The sequence below is a fragment of the Rosa rugosa genome, chromosome 4, assembly GCF_958449725.1.
Source record: "Rosa rugosa chromosome 4, drRosRugo1.1, whole genome shotgun sequence".
Taxonomy (NCBI): Eukaryota; Viridiplantae; Streptophyta; class Magnoliopsida; order Rosales; family Rosaceae; genus Rosa; species Rosa rugosa.
Window position 1 is genome coordinate 49,806,871 of NC_084823.1, and position 18,143 is coordinate 49,825,013.

At 41.2% G+C, this 18,143-nt stretch overlaps 4 protein-coding genes across 4 annotated transcripts; 2 read left to right on the plus strand and 2 right to left on the minus strand.

Moving 5' to 3' along the window:
- Window positions 1-2,883: 2,883 nt before the first annotated feature.
- LOC133741774 (cyclin-dependent kinase G-2-like) lies at window positions 2,884-5,386 on the plus strand. Its single transcript, XM_062169498.1, has one exon. The coding sequence runs from the start codon at window positions 3,146-3,148 to the stop codon at window positions 5,141-5,143; it is 1,998 nt and encodes a 665-aa protein (XP_062025482.1). The 5' UTR covers window positions 2,884-3,145; the 3' UTR covers window positions 5,144-5,386.
- A 1,539-nt stretch (window positions 5,387-6,925) lies between these two features.
- Window positions 6,926-9,679, plus strand: LOC133707536 (cyclin-dependent kinase G-2-like). The gene has a single exon (XM_062133186.1). It carries the CDS (start codon window positions 7,404-7,406, stop codon window positions 9,456-9,458), a length of 2,055 nt encoding a protein of 684 aa, XP_061989170.1. The 5' UTR covers window positions 6,926-7,403; the 3' UTR covers window positions 9,459-9,679.
- Window positions 9,680-9,846: 167 nt separating this feature from the next.
- LOC133707537 (uncharacterized) lies at window positions 9,847-13,586 on the minus strand. The gene is made up of 4 exons (XM_062133187.1): window positions 12,862-13,586; window positions 12,046-12,477; window positions 11,637-11,943; window positions 9,847-11,497 (listed from the first exon to the last, which is right to left on the minus strand). The coding sequence occupies exons 1-4, from the start codon at window positions 13,288-13,290 to the stop codon at window positions 11,355-11,357; spliced, it is 1,311 nt and encodes a 436-aa protein (XP_061989171.1). The 5' UTR covers window positions 13,291-13,586; the 3' UTR covers window positions 9,847-11,354.
- A 561-nt stretch (window positions 13,587-14,147) lies between these two features.
- LOC133746211 (4-coumarate--CoA ligase-like 9) lies at window positions 14,148-17,948 on the minus strand. The gene is made up of 6 exons (XM_062174386.1): window positions 16,722-17,948; window positions 15,534-15,723; window positions 15,249-15,394; window positions 15,093-15,160; window positions 14,618-14,720; window positions 14,148-14,511 (listed from the first exon to the last, which is right to left on the minus strand). The coding sequence occupies exons 1-6, from the start codon at window positions 17,751-17,753 to the stop codon at window positions 14,386-14,388; spliced, it is 1,665 nt and encodes a 554-aa protein (XP_062030370.1). The 5' UTR covers window positions 17,754-17,948; the 3' UTR covers window positions 14,148-14,385.
- Window positions 17,949-18,143: the final 195 nt, after the last annotated feature.

Sequence of the window (18,143 nt, forward strand, 5' to 3'; positions counted from 1 at the left end):
CTTGTCAACAATGTGTTTGTATGGAAAGATATTTTCAACGAAAACAACATCACGAGAAAAGAGGATCTGTTTTGTGGAGAGATCACATACTTTATAGCCTTTCTTCCCATTTGGATATCCGAGAAAGATACATTCAACGGATCTGGCATCAAATTTAGATGGACGTGATGGGTGTGTGGATACAAAGCATTGACAACCAAAAACCCTAAGATGAGAGTAGCTAGGCTGATGACCAAAGAGTTTTTCGAATGGGCTTTGTCCTTGAAGGTTAGGAGTCGGGGTTCTATTAATTAGATAAGTGGCAGTTAAGATAGCATCCCCCCAAAAAGGCTTTGTCAAATGTGATTGGAAAAGAAGTGCTCTAGCAACGTTGAGTAAATGACGGTGTTTGCGCTCAACCACACCATTTTGTTGTGGTGTGTTGATGCAACTCGTCTGATGAACAATGCCCCGTGAAGAATAGAAAACAGGAATATTAAACTCAGCACCATTATCACTCCTAACCATTTTAACATGCTTAGAAAACTGTTTTTCGACTAAGAGAATGAAATTGATGAGTAAAGGTCGAGCTTCAGATTTACGTTGCATCAAATAGACCCAAGTACTACGTGAATAATCATCAACTATAGTCAAAAAATACTTAGCACCAGAATAAGTGGGGACGTTATATCCGCCCCAAATGTCAACATGAATCAAATCAAAACTTGAAAGACTTCGATTAACACTTAACGGAAAAGGTTTGCGAGTTAATTTTGCGAGAGGACAAACAGAACATGAGTTGGTGTCATAAGACTTATTCGAAAGAAAGGGAATTAAAGAAGACACTTTAGCAGACGGGTGACCGAGACGCTGATGCCACAAGCTATTGGATTCAAGATGGACGGTATTGCACGTTGCTTTCCCTGGAAGATCAAGGCAGTAGAGTCCCTCATGTTCAGTTCCCGTCCCAATCATCTTCCCCGATCGTAGGTCCTGTATAAAGCAAAGTTGTCTTAGAAAGATGGTGATATAAAACGAATCAAATCCCAGCTTGCTAATTGATATGAGATTGAGATAAAATTGCGGGACACATAACACATTGTGAAGGACAAATTGGGATGAAAAAGTGACAGTGCCTGTGTGTGTGACACAAACTGAAGAGCCATCAGGTAACTTCACAAAACGATTAGGAACTGTTTTGTAGGAGGAAAGGAGTTTAGGGCTACACACAACATGATCAGTGGCACCACTATCTAAGATCCAAAAAGGCTTAGTGCTATTTTGTGAGAGCTGATGGACTTTACCCGATAACTCTTCATAATTTTGTATATTACCGACCAAGTTCGCAGAAGATGATTGTGATTGGGCCATGAGCTTGTTGAGGAAGCGATGACACTCTTGTTTTGTGAGAGGAAATCCTTCATGGTGTCTCTCTGAGGTATCCTGTGCTCCAACAAGGTTTGCCTTGGACTGTTGCAACCTTCCGTTTGCAATATCATTCTTCCTTTTACGGCAATACGCTTGTGAATGTCCTTTCAAGTTGCAGTAGGAACATGTGATGTGAGCTCTGCAATATTTGGTACTGTGGTTAGTCATATCACATTTCTCACAATACCTGCTTCCTCCATCGGATCGACGAAAGTCACTTGCTCCTTCAGAACGTCGATCACGATTCCCTTTCTTGACAGAGTTGATGGAGGAGTCGGCGGCTTCCCTGTCTGCAACATTGGGTTCTTGGCCCAAACCTTTGACGGAGAAAGCTGCAGATTCTGGAACTGCAGTGTCCTTTCCTGCCGCAACCTGTGATTGCTTCTCATGCCGATGCACAATAGCATATGCCTTACTCAAGCTTGGTAGAGGATCCATACCTATTATGTTTCCACGAGTTTGTTCAAAGCTTTCATTCAAACCCATAAGAAACTTCATTGTCTTCTGTGCCTCCATGAATTTGTTAATCTCTGCCGCTGCATCACAGGTGCATGAAGGAAAGGAACATAGAACATCTTTCTCATCCCACATCCCTTTCAAGTCCGTGTAGTAGGTCGTGACAGAACGGCTTCCCTGTTCACAGTTGTGTATGTTGCCTTCAATTCGGAATAGGGCAACGGAATTTGTTTGATCGAAACGATCCTTTAATTCCAGCCATATAGTTCGAGCCTCCTTACGGTGAATCACAGATTTGGACATGTTCTTTGCCATAGACGAGATGAGCCAATTCTTTACGAGAGTGTTGCATCTGTCCCATTGGAGAGCTTCTTCTTCGTTGATTTGTGACCTTGTAAGAGTTCCATTGACAAATCCAGCTTTGTTCTTGATTTCGAGTGCCATCATAATCGAAGGTGCCCATATTGAGTAATTGTCCTCCGCCAAAGGCTCAGAAACCAACATGACCCCCGGTTGGTCTGAGTGGTGGATAAAGAGTGGATGAGTAGAGTTCTCCCATGGTGCTGCAGCCCTGGAAGTTGCTGAACCCTTCACGAGTAGGTGTTGGGATTCATGTTCTTCGTCGCCAGCCATGGGGATGGTTTGAGGAGGTTTTCAAGGTCTCAAGAGGAAGAGGACGAAGAGGAAGATGGATTACGAAGAGGAAGATGAAGAGGAAAAGATTGAGAAGTTCTCTGCTCTGATACCATAAAGAAACAGAGAAAGAGCTTAACTGTTTTTATGTCTTTAATTGATTAAAGGCTCTGCCAATATATACAAGAGTTACAACCCTCCTTCAATTAAGGAGGAGACAAAGGGAACAAAAGCAGCAGGAGACAAGGGAGAGTAAAAGTAGCCGAAGGAAAAGCAAAAGGTAGAAAGCAACAGTAGGAACATGTGATGAAATAATGTAATGCCAATGTTAAGAATCTTCACTCTTAACATAACGCGCGAAGCGAAGAAGAAATATTTCTTCTCATCGGTGTTCGTATAGATCCTGAGCTTTTCTCATCGGCGGTCTCATATCTCGATTCCGGTAAGGCCTTCCGATACCTGTGAATTTCTCACGGCTCCCTGAAAAGTCGAGTCGTAGGGTTTTTCTTATCTGCCTTTGATTAAAAAAAAAAAAAAAGATTGAATTTTTGCTTTTGGTTATAGATAGTTTTGATATTGGGAGTTGGTGTTGTGTTTTGTAATATTTGAGTTTTATCTCTGACTAAGAAGAGCTGTGGTTGTTAATAATATGGCGACAGGGCAGGTTGATGTTTTGAGAAGAAGGGATTCTCCTAAATACTCCAGGAGAGAATTTGGGTATTATAAGAATGGGTTCTCTGGTGTTAAGCTGAGCCATGGCCGCCATGATGGTGGCAAATTTAGAGATGAAGTTCGCGATTCGCGAAGATGGAGAGGGCAATCAAATGTCTCAGAATCGTTGGTTGAGACCAGAAAAACTCCGGAGAAGAAGAGGAAGTTTTCTCCTGTTATATGGGACAGAGAAGAGAAGAAATTAGTAAGGGTATCATCGAAGAATGGAGCTGTTCCAGTCTCAGTTGTTTCTCGGTCATCTCCTCTAAAGAGATCATCAAGATCACCATCTAGTGAGGTTCATGATGTTGTCTCCGAAGGAGTCGACAGAGTTCAATTGCTTCCTGAGAGGAAGAGGAAGTCTCCGTTTACAAGTACCAGGGAAGAGAAGAGAGTAAGGATATCATCAAAGAATAGATTTGTAATTGTTTCCGATGGGGTTGTTTCAAATTCTCCTGCTTCACAGACTCAGTCTCATGGAGTGGAGGGTTCTGAAGATAAACCTTCTGTGGCAGATGGGTTGGTGGAGATTTCTCAAATGGAAGCCCCTGCTGATTTGCAGGTTCGGCGGCATTCCAAGGTACAAAATAACCTGGATGACAAAGACCAGACTAGCATCTCATTGTCAAGATGGGCATCTGACACCGACTCTCCAAGGGATGATGTTAGCTGCAGCTCGACTACTGAAAGTGGCGAAATCCGAAGAGAAGGCTCAGTTGCGGATTGGAGCAGAACTTCTAGCTCTGTCAGTGGAGATGGTGGAGAAGAGATTAGTGGACATGTTGGCAATGCGGGCGTTGATCAGCTGTATCCTGATTCAGATGACGAAAATATTGCTCGGATTGAAGAGCCTGCAGTGCCCAGGGGAAGAAGTGCAAACATGCTTCAGGGTTGCAGAAGTAGTCAGGAGTACTATACTAGTGATCAAGAGGCACTGGGTGAAGGCACTTATGGTGTAGTCTACAGAGCGAGAGATGAACAAACTGGGGAAATTGTAGCCATGAAGAAGGTGAAGATGGATAAGTGCGATGAAGGTTTCCCTATTACATCATTGAGAGAAATAAACATTCTTTTGTCATGTAATCACCCTTCCATTGTGGGTGTGAAGGAAGTTGTTGTGGACAAGGATGATGATATTCTTATGGTTATGGAGTATATGGACTATGAGCTCAAGTTTCTAATGGAATCGATGGAGCAGCGATTTAGTATAGGCGAAGTCAAATACTTGGTGAAAAGGCTGTTGGAGGGTGTAAAGTATCTTCATGACAATTGGGTTCTTCACAGAGATCTGAAAACTTCAAACATGCTTTTGAACAAGGAGGGTGAATTGAAAATATGTGACCTTGGGTTGTCACGCCAGTATGGGAGTCCCCTGAAGCCTTATACTTCCAATGTGGTCACTTTGTTGTACAGGGCACCTGAACTTCTATTAGGTCAAAAGCAGTACTCTACAGCAATTGATATGTGGTCAGTTGGATGTATAATGGCTGAACTTTTGGCCAAAGAACCACTATTCAGTCCGAAAACGCCAACCGAAGTTCATCAGCTCGACGCGATTTTTGATACTCTTGGTGCACCAAACGAGACAGATTGGCCTGGAGTATCCAAATTGCCAGTGTTTAAAGCTATTAAGATTAAAAAAGGGGAGAACAATCTGCGCAAGAAATTTTGTGGGACACGTTTCACAGGATCACCAATGCTTACTGCTTCAGGGTTGGATCTGTTGACAAAACTTTTAACATATGATCCTGAGAAGCGGATAACAGTGGATGATGCTCTTAGCCATGACTGGTTTAAGGACTACCCTGAACCCAGCCCTTTTAAACCTTCTCCTAGTGTTCATGACAGCTACATCCTCAAGCAGCAATGGGAAAGGCAGCGTCAGGAAAGAAAGAGAGAGGAAAGTGAGCGTCGTAGAAGGGAGAAAAGGCATTAGTTTTGGATTTTGATATGTAGAAATTTTGCCAACTTGTTTTATAGGCATTTGTGAAGGTAACAGAGTGCAGGGTCTTCTAGAAGGTACAAAAAATGAGTTGCAAGGTTATGTTGCTCTGTATATAAAGGTGCGGAGAGTAATGTTGATCGAGAAGAATAGAAAAAAAATTTAAATTTGTATTTCCATATTTCAGCCAGTGTACATATATTGGATTCCATTGTTTTCATTCCGTTATTTTATACTTTCGAGCTGTTTGTTTGCTTTGTTCATGTTAGTCTTTTTGTGCAAGTGATTCGGGTCCTGAAAAACCTGAGAAGAAGAGGAGAATGCAACTGAGAAAAACCAAATCAGAAAGGAAGGATTGCAATTGTAATTAAGTTATTTCATTACCCATGAGGTCATAAATGTAAAATGTCAGTTCATGTATTGATGTCCTTCATGATTCTCAATCTGTTTCACATATGGTTCATACACTTCGCTAGGAATATGACAGAAATTCCATTAGGTCCTATTCTAGATGGGAGGCGTAGTGTTAGGGACTTGTAACCAATGTATTGGATCACCAAAAAAGTTTCTGTTTGGGTTTCACTGGTTTTGAATTCACCCAATATGAAGCTCACTTTTAACTTCTATCAATCAGTGCCATTCCTAACTCGACAATTACCTTGCTTTGGTATCACAGAGGGTTTTTGCTTGCCTGCAGCTAGACCACTTGGTTGGTGAGGTTTCATTTATAAGTTCAAGATTCCAAGGGCTTCTGCTTTTATCCAAATTTGTTGTTAGGTACTCATATTTAGATCAGGTATCAAATTTGGTTAATCTTCTTTTCCCTTCAGTTTTATGAGAGCTATCATGTTTCACAATATGTCACTGAAATCTGATAACAGATAAATCCAAAGTTAAATGTGCATGACAGGGTCTTCATAGCCAATCAGAGCAGCTATACTTGAGTTTTCAATGTGGAGAGGGAGTCCATTGCAGATTTGGACCAGATAGTACCTGACCACCTTCTTCAATACTATAAACTCCAGATTTCCATTCTTCTGAAGTTCTCAAGATGAGCTGATTCATTATTTGAGCTCATCACTACATACATAAGGGATACTTATTTGTAATGCCAAATGTTAATCTAGTTTTACATTCCATTAGTCATTACTCATTAGTTGTATGGTGAAATTCTCACCTTCCTTCTTCCTCTAAATATTCTTATTCATCTTGATGCGTGTCAAACATACTAGACCGACCTTATAGTAGACTAAAATTCTCGTCGTTCAAACAAGTGAGTGTATAGATACAAAAATAATTGAATACTAAACAAAATAGAGGAACAGAACACCCAAACTTTTTACCTCAAGGTCTCCCTTGCACTAAAAATTCTCTCTCTATCTACTCCCCAATATGGATGCGCGCCACATTGCACTCAAAATTCGTTAATAATATATTTCTTTTACAAAATCTAAGTTGTTTGATATCTGATATTAATTCAACAACACGTCATCTCAACAACGAAATAAGTCATATCATATACGTAAGAATGAGCTACAACCCATGAATTTTATATATATATATTTTTTTAAGAAAACTATGATGTGATACTCTTGACGTAAACATATATTCAAGTAGGAAAGTGAAATGTTAAAAGACTCTCACAAGACAATAGGCTTGAGATACTGTTCTTTGGACAGCCCAAGACGTAGGCCCAAACCGCGTGAAAGAAAGTAACACGCACCCCTCAACTTCCAAACCAATTTGATATTTTATTTTATATTCCGCCGCCCAACCCCTAAAACCATCACAACCACCTTCTCTCTCTCTTGAGGTCAATAGCAGAGACGAAACCTTTGAAGGCGTTCGTATCGATCTCTACCGCTTCTCACCGGCGATCTCGATTCCGGTAAGACCTTCCGATACCTGTGAATTTCTCACGGCTCCGAGGTCTAGGGTTTTCTTGGCCTGTCAATCGCTGCAATTTTTAATTTCTTTTCCGATTGGTGTTCCGAGATCTGCAATTGATTTTCTGATCGGATATATATATTTTTCTGTGTATTATCTGTATGCTCTGCTGATTGATCTAGGTTTGGAAGAAAAAGAAACCAAAAAAAAAAAAAAGATTGAATTTTTGATTTTTAGGGTTTAGGAAGTGTTGAAATTGGGGTTGAAACCTGTTGGGGATATATTTTTGGGGGGTTTGTTGATTTGTTTTGTAATTGTTGAGTTTGATCTTTGACTAAGAAGAGCTGTGGTTGTTAATCTTAATCATATGGCGACAGGGAGAGTTGACGTTTTTAGAAGAAGGGATTCTCCTAAGTACTCCAAAAGAGAATCTGAGTATTATAGGAACGGGTTCTCTGGTGTTAAGCTGAGCCATGGCGGTGATGGGGGTGTCAAATATAGGGATGAAGTTGGCAATTCAAGGAGGTCGGTTGAGAATGGAAGGGGTCCTCATCGGGAAGGGGTGGTTGAGTTACTTCCTGAGAAGAAGAGGAAGTTTTCGCCCATTATATGGGATAAAGAAGAGAAGAAAGCGAGGGCATTAACAAGGAGTGGGGTTGTTCCTGTCTCGGCCATTGCTCATTCATCACCTCGGAAGAGATCATCTTTGGAGGTCGGTGAGGTTGTCTCTGATGGTCCTGCTTCAGATATTCAGTCTCATGGAGAGGGGGTTTCTGAATTCAAGCATGAAAATGTGGTTCCGTTACTCTCCGAAAAGAAGAGGAAGTCTCCTGTTACAATTGACAGAGAAGAGAAGAAAGTGAGGATATCATCAAAGAACAGAGTTGTTAAAGTTGTTCCAGTCATTTCTTCTACATCTCCTCGTCCTGCTCAAACCAATGGGGTTGCTTCAAAGTCTCCTGCCTCAGAGATTCAGCCTCAGGGAGTGGAGGTGTCTGAAGCTGAACCTTCTGTGGCTGATGGGCTGGTGGAGATTTCTCATTTGGAACCTCCCGCTGATGTGCATACTCCACTATGCAAATCCGAGGCACAGAGTAACCTGAATGACAATGACCAGACTAGGATCTCATTGTCAAGATGGGCATCTGACACTGATTCTCCGATGGATGATCGCAGCTGCAACTCAACTCCAGAAAGTGGCGAAATCCGAAGAGAAGACTCAGTTGGGCCTAGGAGCAGAACTTCTAGCTCTCATGAAGAAAGCGACTCTGTCACTGGAGAAGAGATTGGTGGAGTTGGTGGGAATGCAAGTGGTTGCCAGCTGTATCCTGACTCAGAGGATGATGAATGTCTTCCTCAGATTGAAGAGCCTGTGGTGCCAAGAGGAAGAAGTACAAACATGCTTCAGGGATGCAGAAGTGTGGCCGAGTTTACTAAACTAGATGGGATGCTGGGTGAAGGCACTTATGGTGTTGTCTACAGAGCGAGAGATAAACAAACCGGAGAAATTGTAGCCATTAAGAAGGTGAAGATGGATAAGTCCAATGAAGGTTTCCCTATTACATCATTGAGAGAAATAAACATTCTTTTGTCTTGTAATCACCCTTCCATTGTGGGTGTGAAGGAAGTTGTTCACAACGGTGATGATATTTTTATGGTTATGGAGTGTATGGAATATGAGCTCAAGCTTCTAACGGAGGCGACAAAACAGCCATTTAGTATAGGTGAAGTTAAATACTTGATGAGAAGTCTGTTGGAGGGTGTGAAGTATCTTCATGACAATTGGGTTCTTCACAGAGATCTGAAAACTTCAAATATTCTTTTAAACAAGGAGGGTGAATTGAAAATATGTGACTTTGGTTTGTCACGCCAGTATGGGAGTCCCCTGAAGCCATATACTTCCCTAGTGGTCACGTTGTGGTACAGGGCACCTGAACTTCTATTAGGTCAAAAGCAGTATTCTACAGCAATTGATATGTGGTCAGTTGGATGTATAATGGCTGAACTTTTGGCCAAGGAAGCACTATTTCAAGGGAAAACCGAAGTTGATCAGCTTGACAAGATTTTCAGAACCCTTGGTACACCAAGTGAGACAGATTGGCCTGGGGTATCCAAATTGCCAGGCTTCAAAGCTATTCAGGTTAAACAACGGGAGAACCTTTTGCGCAAGAAATTTTCTGGGACATGCTTCACAGGATCCCCAATGCTCTCTGCTTCAGGGTTGGATTTGTTGACAAAACTTTTAACATACGACCCTGCAAAGCGGATGACAGTGGATGATGCTCTTAGCCATGACTGGTTTAAAGACTATCCCGAACCCAGACCTTTCAAGCCTTCGCCTACTGTGCATGACAGGTACATGACCCTCAGGCAGCGTCAGGAAAGGGAGCATGTGGAAAGGGCGCGTCGTGGAAAGCGTTAATTTTTTTTTTTTTTTGAATTAGCAGTTGAAGCCTGCTTACTGACTGCTTGATCCTCTAGAAGATACTGAAGAAGGTGCAAGGTTGCACTGTCTGCCTATATAAAGGTGTGGAGTAATGTTGAGAAAAAACAGAAGACACTCAAAAATATTCAATGTTTCAACCAATGTGTACTTTAGTTTAAATTTGAGTACATATTGGATGCAATGTTTTTATTCCCATATTTTTAGTCGATTTTCTCTAAACCCTTTGTTTACTCTTTATTTATGTTTATACTTGTTTGCAAGTGATTCTCGGCCTATAAAGTCTCAAAAGAAGGGGAGGATGCGATACTGCATTTCAGACTTGGTTTTGCAAATGTAAGTTATTTCATTACCCATGAGGCCATGGCTTGTAAATGTTGGTTCATGCATTGAGGTGGAGCCAATCTTCCATATTTTGTCAGTTCATAATTGTCAGTGTTTCACATACACTGTTAGAAGTACAAGTTAATTAAGGAATTCCTGTCAAGTCTTATTCTTGATGGGAGGCAAACAACTCTAGAATTAATTGGTTTTTAAGTTCACCCACTATGAAGTTCAATTTCATTTCCCCCTGTTTTTACCCTTAAGCCGTGTCGTTTTCTATAGGTACTCAAATTCTATGCATACTTCAGGGTGTCTGGCTTGGTTGTAGTTACCCTTTTGGTCTGATTGCTACTTCATTCTGATATTCAGTCCTTTCTTCATCTTCCTTCTGTTAGTTTTAACTTTTGACTTCTACCAATTTGTGTCCCAGTGTTCATTCTTGATTTAGGAATGACCTTCCTCTGGTGAAATAAGAGTTTTGCTTGCCTGCACCACTTGGCTGGTAAGGTGCCTGTCTAATATATATTACTGATTTATATGTCTGGGGCTTCTGTTCTATTTCTCACTGGGTATTCCAGTATGAATTAGGTATCTTATTTGGATAAGAGCAGTTCTGGTATGTCTCGGTCTTTGGCGCGTACGTGGAATAGAAAAAGGAAAAAACGAAGAAGCCATGAGAGCCTTGAGACATTTAGTTGTTTTGTTAAACAGGCCTCTTCCTAGCCAATGCAGAGCAGCATGAGCAGTTAACTCTTCCTAGCCATTGAAGTTTTGGACCCAGATAGGACCGACAGTTTCGTGTCAAAGCATATGAGTCGCTAATGAAACTGGTGTTATCTTTACAGGATGCACGTTTAAATGCTACAAAATTTATTTTGTAAGACTTCCATTTTCCAACACATGTAAACACTTCAAAAGCAGGGAAATATTACCTTGTTAAGCTCCATCAATGCGCAATAATCTGGCAATAGGCGGCACCTCCTAGCATGCCATATCTTTCGCGTCCATTATTATTTGATTCATGTTTAAACAAGAGGTATGCAAAGCACACTAAAATTTAATACATGGACGCGACTAGAGCATTAGTAGTGGAGCATCATTATTATTTGATTTAAGTTCAAAAAAAGAGGTATATAATCTGCAAAGCACACTAAAATTTGATGTATTGATGCAACTAGAGCACTGAAGCTGTTCTCGGCAAAAAGTTTATTTCACGAGTGATTTTGCCGACGATATTAGTCATGAAAGGTGTTAATTGGAGGTTTTGCCCAACGGATAAGTTATCTGTAAAATGTGTTTTTATTTGAGGATAGTTATCGCGAAATATTTGTCGACAAAAACATGCATTTTGTTTAACAATAAATATAGGTCAATGTGTGTGATACAACTGAACTGAAGAAAAAAAACCAACTAGTGGTTTCAAGAAAAAATCCAACTAGTGGTTTCTTCCTCTAAAATACAGCAGAGATTAAGACTACTACAATTGCATTGCCTATGTTACTCCTGCCCCTTAAAATACAGCAGAATAAGTCACCTAACAATATTCATAAATCATTTAGTGGTGAAGGTTATCGTCTTCCCAAGCACAAAAAGAACGAGTGAGAGCTCAACAAAGAAGATAGTATTAATCAGTGCCCGATCAATCCTCCATCCGTATATAGTAGCCCCACCGGGGTTGGACTGCATATAAGTGACTGAAAACAAGAAAGAAATCACTTGTTAAGACTCTAATTCACTGCACAGCATCAAAGATTAACAACTCATTCTCCGGAACGAGTTGAGATAAACTGAGGGGGTTTTGCCTTAATGCAGTAGTAGTTTTAGTGGACATACCAAAAGCTTGTCTTTTGTGATACAAGGACATGTATGAAGCTAGTTGTGTATTTGTAGGCACTGGTACATAATCAATAGATTCCAGATCAGTTTCTGAGTAGTTTATGGGCAATGAACCAGCTGGATAAGAACTCCCCAAGTTTTCTGTATCATTGTCAATTCCCAATTGGGAAGCATCACCGGAGCTGCACGTGATCAAAGCGTGCCATCTGCTAGCTACTGATGCAAGCCCTTGAGCTCTATGTGAAATCTTTGCAGCTGCTTGTAGGCATATGATTATTCCAACAAGCTCAACAATAGAGGAGACCTGCCATAGTTAGAAACCAAGCAATATAAGTATTTAGTTTCGTGTTTCATATATGTGATACATGTAGTGTATGAACTATGAAGCATATTGTTCTAAACTTACTACAAAGTCTCCTCCATTGATGAGAGTGATGACTTTGCTGTTTTCAGTGCTCTCCAAAAGAGCCACAAACTGGCTAGCTGTGACTAGTAAGAGTTGAAGAAGAAGATAGATTCGGAATCTGTGGCTAATCTTGGACAGATAATGCGTTAGACAAATGTGTTCCTCAACGTATGCAGAAACATCTATATCCATTTCTAAGAGCTTCCCATAGTTCTCAAAGTGTATGACTTGCAAATTGCATACCAAATTGAACAAACAACTGCCTGATAGGAATATTACATTTGAATACATCCACGACACAAGGAAAGCAAGTAAAACAGCAACAGATTTCCACAATGAATCTTGAGGGACATAAATGACTCGAGTTATTTCACGAGCAGTCTTCAGAAGGAAGCAAGGTAGTAGCCACACTGACAGCAAGCGAAAGAAATCCTGAAGAAGCACGGGTTCAATCTCATAATGGAAACAACCACAATAATACATGAATTTTCACATGACATGCGTAAGCAGATATGGTAAATTTGTGCAAATTGTCACCCAAAGTGCATGTTTTAAATCAAAGAAGAAACCGACAGTCAAACTAGTAAATGTATATGTATGTTAAGACTGTTAGTTCTACTTTTAGGTTCTGTTTTCAACTAAAATTTTATGCAACTCAACAGCCAACTCTTTCCCAAACCAACCCCTTTCCGGAGACAAGTTGATTTTTATATTAGCACTACCTACAACTAACAATACAATTATTTATATAGCAACAAAATCTTCAGAACCATAACTACAAAGCAATAAGGGAGATGTGGGTATTAGCAGACTCACATTGATCTTTCGTATATATTCATCATGGAACTGAGTCATATGGCCATGATACCTATCCACAAACAAGAACCTTCTTACTCCATACTTGCGGAGGTTGTGAGAAATACAAAGCAAAGAACTTGCAGCCACAAGAGACTCGCTAACCAGAATCTCAAGCTCAAAACTTTTGATCTGATACTTATCACAATTGGCACATTGAAAGATCTCAATAAGTAGCACTGGCAGTGCAACACCCACGAGAAGGAATGCAAGCCATGAGAGACTGAAGCTCCAAAAGGAATACTGGCAGAAGCCAAAGAGCCTGAGAAAGGTCTCAAAGCGGTAGAGAGTGTGATCAAGATGGGTATCATCATCTGGTTCTGTTTTTGTTTGTGTTTCTGATGTGTCTATCAGTGGGATTATGGTTTCTTGTGATTCTGGGATTGCCATAAGGTGAAGGAAATTGAATAGCAAACAGCCTCTGGTTATTGAAATGATTGTGTGTGCGCGCGCCCTTTATATGGCATTGATCTATCAAGAAAATACGAAAAGAAACAGAATCCCCAGGTCAGTTTGTTCTTTGATTCAGATGTAAGTTTGTATGCAATGTTTGAAAGTTTTCATTTTGCTTTTAGCAACTGCCAGTCACGGTGTGCTAAACTACTAATACACAAGGCAAACCTTGGCATACCTGACTTTGTAGGAAAAAAGTGATCTTGATTGTCCAAGATGCTAAAGCAGACCAAAAATTCATAGACCACTTTAATGGAGATTGGACACTGGATCTTTATTTTATTTTATTTTTTTAAAAAATTTCAAACATGGTTTCTTAAATTATATTATAGGATACCAATGAGGTCTCCAGGAGCCTAGGAGCTTCACCAGCCCAACCAAAGGGTCTCTTTCTCTGACATTCTTTTGTTTTACTTGCATTTCATAGCTGAAATGCTCTCCAATTTGTTTTTATAAAAACTCTAGCCAAGGGGAATAAAAAAAATGCCAACTGGAAACTGACAATTTAGTTACTTGTAAATGCATCATCCGCTGAGACAACAAATTGACAGAAACCTGACAGTCAAATTTAGTATTTGAGGATCAAAATAAAAGGCCGCATTTCCACAGAAGGAGCAACAAAAATGTTACCCTCGGTAAACGTTTTACAGATTTTGTACCTCATTCCTTTCAATGGTTCAATATAACTTTCGGCGGGTGGACTAGTTGGAGTGACTAAAGAATCACCAACCTAACGGTCTGGGGAGTTTTTGCATCAAGTCTTTAGCTGCATTTGCAAGCAAAGAAAAGAAGAAGAGCGACAAAAAGGGTCTTTCATTATGGATTTCAAACTCTCTCATTCAAAAGATGTTTGGATATACAGTTACACACAAAGTCACAAACAATGTTTGGATTTTACAGTAGGCATACGTGGTGGAACTCTGATCAGAAACTCACCTACTGTGATCTACGCGCTAAAGAATATGAACAAGTTAATCTGCCAAATTGAATGAAATGCTCGGCAAGCTCTCTTGCTTTGTTTGAATAATAAAATCATAGTTTAGATGAGCCACTAGATAGCGCAAGGGTAACTAGCTCCCTTCTCATAATCTTCCCTGCTGGAGATTTTGGAATAGAGTTGATGAATGATACACGCCGAATCTTCTTGTATGGTGCAACCTGCAAGAAGAATAATCCAATTGAGCATGAAAGGGCAAGAGAGAAATTTGATACTAATAGTTCAACAGAAAATAAGTAAGAGATGTTTCTCTGTTCAGTAGCATACTTGTTTTGCAACAAAATCCATTACTATAGACTCGGTGATATTGCTTCCTGGTTTTCTAACAACATAGGCCATGGGAATCTGCCCTGCTTCTTCATCAGGGTATCTGTATCAGAAGACAATTGGCAGAAATAAGGACTGATGAATGGGAGGAGCAATAAAAATATATGCAAAATCTTGTAAATTCATTCAGAGAGTAGGTTGTTTTGCCATGCTAGTGGCTATGCAAGACTCCAATAGAGGTAATCTTTTAAGCAAATATCCGCTCTATCTTTGTTTTTCAAGGATTTGATAAGTTCTTAAAGTTTTTCTCTGTGCACTAGGTTCTTGTCTACAGATAATTACTCTCTCTTTAAGAAATGACATTTCAGAGGTAGCAAGAGATGATAAATTGCCAGCCTAATGCTATAAAGCAAAAGAAGAAACTAGCAAATCTCCACAAACAAATAGTATTGTTATCGTAGTTATAGATACATACGGAATCACAGCAACATCAGCAATGTCAGGATGTGATTGAAGTATATGTTCCAACTCAGCTGGGGGTACCTGCAATTTGTTCCAGACGTACAACATTACTTGAATGGACTGACAAATTTACAACCATCGTTGTTAAGGAGGGGGATTTTTCAATCACCTGATAAGCCTTGTACTTTATCAATTCCTTTAACCTGTCCACAATGTACAAGAACCCCTCGTCGTCAAAATAACAAAGATCACCAGTCTTTAACCACCCGTCTTTATCCAAGGTCTCAGCAGTTGCCTTGTCATCTCCTACATAACCTGCAGACATCATAATTGTTTTAGAAAGGTCGAACTATTCATGACTGACATGAACCAGAATCACAGAGAGCTTTTATACATCAATTAGATATCAAAATGCATTGTCTTAGTGACACTAACAAAAGGCAATGGTTCTTACCCTTCATTATTGTAGGACCTCGCAACCACAGCTCGCCCCTCTGGCCAGGGGGCAAGGCCTCTCCAGTTTCTGGGTCAACGATCTTGGCTTCCATATTTTCAGCCAAGCGGCCTACAGAAGCATACTGCTTTGCCTCTTCAGCATCTGCCGTTCTCGAAGCCCCTCCTCCAGATTCAGTCAAACCATATCCCTAAACAGCAACATTATTCAAACATTTGACAATTAGAAAGAGTTGTCATATCACATCTGGTCATGCCTAAACCTATCAATTTCAAGTTGCCATGTCCCTACCAAGATTAGGAATCTAGAACTGGCAAGGAGTCATAAAAAATATATATATATATAAAAAGGGGGATTATAGGATTACGTGAATACAAGGAAGTCATAGCTAATTCATTGAGATGTTTCATACCACAGAAGTAGCCCAGAGTGTCTTAATTGGGGATTCAGCTAATCAAATACCTTAAACAAACTCTCGAGTGGTTTTACAATTGTACTCTTTTTTGGGTTATGATACCACTAAAGCAGCCCGCATGGTCTTAATTGGTTATTGACTGCTGGATTTGAAAATGAAAATTCATCACATGTAGTTGACATTCTCAATGACTAAGACAGTCACTTCAGCTGATCAGATACCAGTACCCAATTAACATGTTTTGTACCAGATAAGCAGCTAGCCCACATTGTCTAAAAGGAATCAAAAGCGAAAAGTCATCCTAAAGTAATCACAAATAGTGAAAATTCTTAATGTTCTAACTTCACCTAATCTAATACTTTAAACCACAACTCCAGTACTAGCTATTAGTATTTTATTCAAATTTTGCATTAGATAAGCAGCCCGGATTGTCTTAATTGGTTGTTTACTCAATGCTTCATATAAAATTGAAAAGTCCAAACCTTAGCTACTCAAACAGCAAAAAACCTTACGGTTTAACTTTAGCTAATGTTTCTATTACAAGGCACCGGCCAAAGTCTGTCTCTTTTTATATTCTTACTTAGCACAAAAAGACGTCACTAATGACTTATGCATGTATAGCTCTTATGGTTAAGAACATTTATAACTCGTAATGTAGAAAAAGTTTGTAATAAAAAGTGTAACTTTAGCTAATCACGATCATGAAAAAGTTGGGCTAACATAAACATGCATGATAACCTTGATAAAGTTTTTCACTTGATTTCATTTCTAACCTGCACTATTTCCACATTGGGAAATTTCTGAATGAACCTCTCAGCTACATCTTTGCCGAGCGGAGCTCCGCCGCTGCCGAGAAGCCTGAGCGAGCTGAGGTCGTATTTCTTAGTCAGCTCGGACTTGGTCAGAGCCACAATCAGCGGCGGCGACACCGGCATGTGCGTCACCTTGAACCTCTCCACGGCCTTCAACATCCCTTCGAAATCGAACCGCTCCGTCAGAACCAGAGTCTCGCCGGAGGAAACGGCCCGGATCAGCATGAAGAACCCGAACACGTGGAACAGCGGCAGCGTGAGCATCGACACCGGTTGCTCGTCCGGGTCGGGTTCCATCCGGAGGGCGTGCATCCCGGCGATCAAGGCTATGAAGTTCCGGTGAGACAGAACCACGCCCTTGACCCGGCCCGTGGTGCCGGACGAGTACAGAATGGCGGCCGTGTCGGTCTGGTTAACCTCGACCGGGTGACAGGGTGGTGCGGAGGGTCGGGTGCCGGGGGGTTGGATCATGGAGTAGAACTCGGGGGAGTCGAGGAGGATGGTTTTGAAGCCCTTGGGGAGCTTGTGAGCGGTGGCTGAGGTGGCGAAGGCGAGGGCGGGGTTGGTGAGTCGGAGCTGGTAGGCGATCTCGTCGTGGGAGCTGAGGGGGTTGGCGGGGGAGACGACGACGCCTAAGGCGAGGAGGGAGAAGTAGAGGAGGGGGACGTGGAGGGAAGGAGGGGAGAGGATGTAAGCGACTTGGGATTTGGAGAGGAGGGGGGAGAGGGAGAGAGTGAGGGAGTGGAACTGGGAGAGGAAGTCGGAGTAGGAGAGGTGGCGGGCGGAGGAGGAGGCGTCGATGAGGACGGGGGTGGATGGAGGAGTGGCGGAGGATGATTGGAGGAGGGAGAGGGTGTAGTGGGCGAGGGAGAGGGGCTGGGAGAGAGGCGGGAGAGGGACTATGGGGCGGAGGGAGTGGAAGGTTTTGGTTTCGGAGCAGAAGCCGGACTTGGGGTTGATCGGAGGGGGGAGGTTCGCTGTTGGCTCGGCCATTGTTGAATGTTGAGTGGAAGGAAGGAAGGTTTGAGATAGACAGATAGTGGTGGTGAGACAAGTCTAAAAGAGTGTACTGTCATTTCTTGTCAGGGGAAGTCGACTTTTATGAGAGAATAAGACAAGATGGAGACGTCTGAGAAGAATTAATAGTAAGAGTAGTTCTGATTGGCTTTGGCTTTGTGTTGCTCAACTCAACTTTAACTACTGCGCGCGTTCTTGGTGCTGTGAACTGTGAAGGTTATTATACTGGATCCGGATCTATGGTATAGAATAGTAGTAGAGATACTGGTTCCACGTGCTGGCATGGTATTAGCAACACTGCCTCTGAATGGTCAACCAACATCACTTAAGTCTTAAGAAGGTGTTGTACTATTATACAGAAAAACA